At 41.8% G+C, this 7,414-nt stretch overlaps 1 protein-coding gene across 1 annotated transcript; it reads left to right on the top strand.

The window, feature by feature from the left end:
* Positions 1-1,069: 1,069 nt before the first annotated feature.
* LOC106355025 lies at positions 1,070-3,566 on the top strand. Its single transcript, XM_013795047.2, has 6 exons — positions 1,070-1,324; positions 1,406-2,017; positions 2,065-2,594; positions 2,688-3,072; positions 3,120-3,255; positions 3,343-3,566. The coding sequence occupies exons 1-6, from the start codon at positions 1,070-1,072 to the stop codon at positions 3,564-3,566; spliced, it is 2,142 nt and encodes a 713-aa protein (XP_013650501.2).
* The last annotated feature ends 3,848 nt before the right edge of the window (positions 3,567-7,414 follow it).

Here is a 7,414-nt window from a genome sequence, read left to right as displayed (position 1 = left end):
AAGCTTTTTGTATGTATATGAATTATGATATTTTTTAATATATGTTTCACATCATAGCAAACCAGAAAACAAACAAACATGTAAGTGATAACGTTTACTAATATTATAGACTATAATATACCGTAGATGCAAAGATGAGATGAACGTTTTGATACAAACGCAAGTACAGTAGCGAATGGAGCAGAGTCTGCAACAGAGAAGTGTACGTGCGGATGAACAAGTCAAGATGAAGATTACGACTTGAGGAATGGATTGCGGATCAAGGCTAAGTTGATACGAAGATATCTTGGGGAGCAAGCTTGAAGAGATTCACCTTGGAGAAGGGAGATCTCACGATGTAAGTTTTCTAAAAGACTTTGTAGAAGTTTTAGGGAACTTGCCATATTTGGGTACGCTGGATTGAAATGATTTTGGAGTGACTTCTTTCGTTACGAGATAGGGAATATTGGGTAGATAGGCGTGGATAGCCGACTTGGCTGTATTGTATATATAGTCGTACTCGACCTGTGGATTAGGGTTGGCGAGAAAATTGTATTCTTAGCATAAGAGTGGAGTTCGCTAAGCTTGTAAGCGAGCGAATAACACTAAGGGCTAAGGGGTAGAGGTTCTAGAGATCTTGTATTCGATCTTATGACGTGTGAGGCCAGGGGAACAAGTCAAGAAGGGTCTTGATCTTGTTCGAGTTCTGTTTAAAGAGATACTTGTAAGTTTGCTTTAAAATAATACTAGTAATAAGTAGAGATATTCTCTGGTGTACTCTGTGCTTTACTCTGTGAGTTAGTTCTTACATTTACAAGTGGTATCAGAGCAGTCACCCGTTCGATTATATAACATGTGAGATCCTGCGGAAGAAATGGAGAACTATCATGAGCTGGTGTCAAGCACAAGGGTGATGTTGGATGGATCCAACTACGGACTTTGGAAGTCACGAATGAGGTCTATCATTCGAGGGATTGATGCCATGGCGTGGAAATCTGTGACAACTGGATGGTCAGAACCAAAGGCTAAGGACGAGAATGGTGTTGAATCCAACAAAAAAGAGGAACTTTGAACCGAGACAGAACTCAAAATGGCAAAGTTCAACTCCAGAGCACTTTCGGCTATACACACCAATGTTACAAAGAAACACTTTGAGCTGATTCAAGGATGTGGGACCACCAAGGAAGCATGGGAAATACTGCAAACTCACTTCGAAGGAACGTCAAAAGTGAAGAGCTCACGACTGGATTATCGAGCATCCAAGTTTAAAAATCTCAAAATGGGTGAAAGTAAATCAGTTGAAGAATTCAGCTCACAGCTCAGTGGCATAGCTCAAGAATCCTTGGTATTGGGAAAGAAATATAAGGATAAGAAGCTGGTCAAGAAGTTTCTAAGGTGTCTACCATCTAAGTACACCACATAAAAGGCAGCTATGTCAGTCTCACTGAACACAGATGAGATAAGCTTTGATGAAGTAGTAGGGATGCTGAGAGCACATGAAATGAAAATTGACGGAGGAAAGAAAGGAAAGGGAGTTGCACTGGTATCACAAGAGTCAGATGACAGAGAAGATGACAATGATCCAGTAAGCATGCTTGTTAGGCGATTTGACAGAGTCCTTCGCAGAGTCGAATCAGGTCAGAGAAGAGGAAGTACATCACAACGTGCTGCAGAAGGTGAGAAACGAACATTTGAGTCAGAAAAGAACGATCATAAAGCGGAGATTCAGTGTCATGAGTGCAAGGGGTATGGACATTACAAAGTTGATTGTCCAACTGTTCAAAGGAGAGAAATCAAGTGCTACAAGTGCAAAGGAATTGGACATACTCAACTGGAATGTGTCAACGATCAGAAGAGGAGACATGAAAAATCTATAATCGGAATTGATGAGATAGACTCAGAAGAAGACAGTGATGAAGAGGAGCTGGCTAACTTTGTAGTATTCATTGGCATCACAGAGTTTGTGGAAGGAGTACCGATACTGATGATGCTCAGTCAAGTGCAGATGGTGATGATGGAATTAGCTATCAAGAACTGTGTCAGACAGTAGTACAGATTGGTAAGGAGAATCTATGTCTCAAAAAGGAGAAAAGCTGGCTGGAAGACACAGTGATAAACCTCAGGAAAGAACTTGATGATGAAAGAAAGAAGGAGGCAAGTAACTCAGATCTGAAAAAGGAGAATGTACGACTTGCTGTTCATATTAAGTTACTAGAGAAACAAGTGAAAGACGAGAAGGCTCGATCATCAGACTTAAATGCCAAGCTGGAACATCATTACAAGACTGTCAGAATGCTCTCTGGGTCAAAGGAACTTGCTAAAATCTTGAGTCTGGGAAGACAGGATCAGCCTTCTCGAGGTCTAGGATACACTGGGTATGGAGAGAGTGATACAGAACCCATCAAATTTGTGCCAAGCTCCAACTCCATGGGGAGAACAACAACTGAAGGTACTACCTCAAAGACTGGTGCTGAGAAAGTTAAGAATCTCCAGAAGGTGGGACAATCAGAGATTCAGCAGGAGATAGGATGTTACTACTGTGGAAAACTGGGTCACATCAAGAAGAAATGCTATCACTTTCGGGAAAAAGTAAATCAGTTTATGAGACAAGGAAGGTACTGGTGGAATGGCTCTTGAAATCAAGACTGGATCAGAAAATCTGACTTAGGACGAACAACAGTTAACTCAACTCAACGATCTAATCACAGAGGTCCAAGATGTAGCATGGCACTTGTGTCAGAAGCAGTGGCATTGATATCCAAGGATGAAAATCCATGGTACTTCGACAGTGGTTGCTCTCGTCATATGACAGGAACACGCAAGAATCTCAGAGAGATAAAGCTGTTGAAAGGAGGTAGAGTCACATTTGGAGATGGAAGCCAAGGAGCAATCAAAGGCAAGGGAATGAATGTTGAAACCAAACCACCTCTGAAGGATGTGTTTTTGGTCAAGGGATTAAAATCAAACCTAATCAGAATCAGTCAATTGTGCGATGAAGGGTTGATAGTTCACTTCACAAAGAGAGAGTACAAAGCCGTGAATGAGGAAAACAGAGTCATGCTCCATGGAGTACGATCTGCTAACAATTGCTATGTATGGCAGAGTGTATAACAGTGCTTTGTTGCACATGATGAAACAAGTTTGTGGCATCAAAGACTTGGTCACATGAACATGAGGCATATGACCAACATCATCAGAAAAGGTGCAGTCAGAGGCATTCCTCAACTGGAGGAAACATAGAAGACTCTATGCGGACCGTGCAATCAAGGAAAGCAGGTCAAAGTTCAACACAAGATGATTCAAGATATTCAGTCAAACGATATGCTTGAAATGGTACACATGGATATCATGGGTCCTATGCAGACATAGAGCATAGCAGGGAAGAGGTATGTTCTATTCTGGTTGATGACTACTCAAGGTTCACATCGGTCAGATTCATTCGTGAAAAGTCTGATACACTAGAAAGCTTCAAGATCTGGGCTCTTCAAGTTACAAATGGGAAGAAACGACTGAAGCAGATTCGCAGTGATCATGGGGGAGAATTCCAGAATGAAGCCATGAGTAATTTCTTGGACATCACAGAATAGTTCAACAATTTGCTGCACCTAGAACTCCTCAACAAAATGGAGTAGTAGAGAGGAAGAACCGCACACTTTAGGAGATGTCGCGAGCTATGATGCATGGTAACAATGTAAAGCAGATGTTCTGGGCGGAGGCTAATAGCACCGCATGCTACATCATAAATCGAGTCTATGTCAAAAGAGGAACTATCAAGACTCCGTATGAACTATGGAAAGGCAAAACACCAAACCTCAGTTACTTTCATGTTTTTGGGTGTAAGTGCTACATCCTGAACGACAAAGAGGATCTTGGCAAGTTTGATGCAAGAAGCGACGAAGGTATGTTCCTAGGATACTTAGCAAACAACACAGCCTTCAGAGTCTACAACTTGAGGTCCCTGATGATCATGGAGTCAGTAAATGTTGTGTTCGATGATGTCACAACAGTGGAATGGGATAACGATGAGGAACAGAAGAAATCTACGCCAACGGATGCATCAAAGGACCCATTAACTGAATCAACGAGTGACACAACAACTTCCTCAGAATTGACTCAGGAGACAATCACTCCAAACATTCACAAAAATCACTCATCCAGCGATGTCATTGGGAACGTGAATGAAGGGAGAAGAACAAGAGGTGCGAAGATCAACTTCAGCGAAATGGTGCAATCAGCATGCTTTGTCTCAAACATTGAACCAAAAGATCACACCGAAGCACTTTCGGATGAGTTCTGGATTCAAGCCATGTAGGAGGAAATAGAGCAGTTCATCAGAAATGATGTATGGGAGTTGGTGGAGAAGCCATCTGATGGTCACATAGTTGGGACTAAGTGGATCTTCAAGAACAAGATTGATGAGAATGGAGTTGTGGTCAGAAAGAAAGCAAGATTAGTGGCTCAGGGGTATTCGCAAATCAAGGGAGTTGATTTTGAAGAAACCTTCGCTCCAGTGGCTAGATTGGAGTCTATCAGATTGTTCATTGGAATGACATGCATCATGAACTTCACAGTGTACCAAATGGATGTTAAGAGTGTATTTCTGAATGGGATACTGTCTAAAGAAGTATATGTGCATCAACCAAAGGGTTTTGAAGACGCAACTAATCCTGAGTATGTGTACAAACTCAACAAAGCTCTATACGGGCTGAAGCAAGCACCTCGAGCATGGTATGAAAGGTTGACAAACTTTCTGGTGGACTAAGGCTACATCAGAGGAAGTGTCAACAAAACACTGTTTGTGCTGAAGAACAAAACAGGGATGCTTGTGGTTCAGATCTCGACATCATTTTTGGAGGAACATCTAAACAACTTGTAGATGGTTTCACTCGAGACATGACCAAAGAGTTTGAGATGAGCATGGTGGGAGAGTTGAAAGTATTCCTCGGGTTACAAATACAGCAGACAGAGGAAGGTGTGTTCATCTCGCAAAGTACCTATGCAAAGGCACTACTGAAGAGATTTCAACTGGATCATTGCAAGGAGGCAAAAACTCCGATGAGCTAGACAAACAAGAGTTGCAAAGATGAGGAGGGTGAACCAGTCGACACAAAGCTGTACAGAGGAATGATCGGGAGCTTACTGTACCTCACGACTAGTCGACTAGATCTAAGTCTGAGCGTGGGGATATGTGTTAGGTATCAGGCAAAAACAAAGAAGTCTCATCTGGGGGCAACTAAGAGAATCATTCGATATGTCAAAGGCACAACTAACCTTGGGATCTACTACTCAAAGGGATCAAATGGAAATCTTGCTGGATACTGCGATGCAGATTGGGCAGGAAGTGTAGACGACAGAAAGAGTACCAGTGGAGGATGTTTTTTTCTTGGAAACAACATGATTGCCTGGTTAAGCAAGAAGCAGAATTTTGTATCATTGTCTACCGCAGAGGCAGAATACATTGCTATGGGGAGTTGCTGCACACAGCTGATGTGGATGAAGAAAATGTCTGCTGACTATGGCATGGATATTGGATCATTTCTGGTCTACTGTGACAACAAGAGTGCAATCGACATATCAAAGACTCTGGTGCAACACTCAAGGACCAAGCACATTGACATTCGACATCACTTCATCAGGGAACTAGTGGATGAACAACATGTAGTGATTGAACACGTTGTCACAAAATTACAACTAGCTGATCTTTTCACTAGACCTTTAGATCTTAACCGTTTTGTGATTACGCGTTTAAGCACACACCAATTAACCTAATGTGCCAACAATACCACAATCGAATGGTATGTCATTGTAGCATTTTAGGATCGAATCCACAGAGAACTAGAGACTTATAACACCAAGAATACACAAACCTTCATAATCTAAGCAAACAAGAAGATAGATGATTTATAACAAATTAATATCCTAGAAATATAAACAAGGTGATCTCAAATCCAGTCAAGAAATAAGTGCAAGAATTCAATCAAATACTAAGGATGGATCCATGGTAAGGATAATTGATATAAGGTGATCAAGGTTCAATCTAAAGGTGGCAACTTTCAATCAAAGTAATCTCTTAAGTCTAAACACAATTCTAGACAAGTCCTATGTCTAGGTAAATGTCCATTTGCTTAGAAATCATTAAACATCAAATGTCTTTGGCTTAATTCAATCAAGCAATCTTTAAGTTCAAGTTCAATAACTATCTAGCAATTTTAACATCAAGTGTCCTTGGCTAATCTCACTAGAGCTTAGTTGAGTTGATTCAAACACTTCATCTAATCATGTCTGATGAGAAGTGTTTAGAAATCAGGTTTAGAGTGATCAAGACTAAACAAGCATTAAAAATACTCAACAAGCAAGTTCATACAAGGATCTACAATAAAACACCCTAAATCTACACTTAATCACCCTAATCTACCTTAACCATGAATCCAAGGAGTGTCTACTCTCTAATCTCCATGAGAAACCTCAAACCCATGATGGATTCAAGGCTCACCATGTTTATGAGAAGGAGAAACAAGATATAATATGAAGAACTTCCTTAGATTATGATATAAAGATTCAAGCTTTTTTTACAAAGGGAGGCAAGTTCTTGAGAGAAAAAAAAATGAGATTAGATTAGGTTTTTAGGTTTAAAACTATATATAAGAGATGCCAAACTCGAGCTGGTTTAGTGAATTAAACCGGGTCAAACCGGAATAAACCGGTCAATCATTTTTGAGATCGCGTTTTTGTCTTCTGCGAGCGACCTTTGCACCTCGCTGTGGCAAGTCGCTGTGATGCTGTCTTTGATGATGGATTTCCCGAGCGAGTTCATCACGTCGCTTCAATCACTCGCTCCAGCCAACGCTTCGTTCCAAGCTGCGTTCGAGATACAGCGACCACAACACCTCGCTCCCTTGAACTCGCGTCCGAGCCCGCTGAGTTCCCGAGCTGTGTCCCAATCTCTCTCCGTCGCGGCTCGTCTCACTTCACCGCGAACCACCACAAACTCCTTCTTCCTCGCCTTGATCAAGCCGTGACTGCGCCACCGTCTCCTCCAAGCTGCGACCAAGCTTCCTCCGTCCAAGCCGTGCTCTCAGGTGCTCGAGTCTCATCGTCGTCGAGCTTTGCCGTGGTTGGAATCAGCTTCACCGTCGTTCGCGTTGAAACCAAACTCTCGATCTCCTCCAATGGAGACTTCTTCATTATTTTCAAGACAGGTCCCTGGCCTTTTGATTCTTTACAAAACGGACCCAGCCTTTGGAATGTGCAAAAATGCCCTCGCGAATCAAACCCAAAGTTTCCAATGTGCAATTTAGCCCAAGCGAATATTACGAATTTGCAACCTTGGTCCCTGGGTTCTTGTTAACATCACAGTGGACCCAAAACTTCCAAACTTTGAAGTATAACCCTTGAATTTCGCCCCAAACTTCCAAATAAGCATTCCAACCCCTAT

The sequence above is a fragment of the Brassica napus genome, chromosome C2, assembly GCF_020379485.1.
Source record: "Brassica napus cultivar Da-Ae chromosome C2, Da-Ae, whole genome shotgun sequence".
Classification (NCBI taxonomy): domain Eukaryota; kingdom Viridiplantae; phylum Streptophyta; class Magnoliopsida; order Brassicales; family Brassicaceae; genus Brassica; species Brassica napus.
The sequence above is the reverse complement of the archived record's forward strand: the minus strand, read 5'-3'. Positions and strand labels throughout refer to the sequence as shown.

Bases quoted from the DNA above. Each gene is read 5' to 3' on its own strand.
- LOC106355025 (XM_013795047.2), top strand. From the start codon at position 1,070: ATGGCAAAGTTCAACTCCAGAGCACTTTCGGCTATACACACCAATGTT. The intron at 2,018-2,064 runs GTCAGACAGTAG...TGTCTCAAAAAG, and splicing joins AATTAGCTATCAAGAACTGT to GAGAAAAGCTGGCTGGAAGA. The intron at 3,073-3,119 runs GTATGGCAGAGT...TGATGAAACAAG, and splicing joins GATCTGCTAACAATTGCTAT to TTTGTGGCATCAAAGACTTG.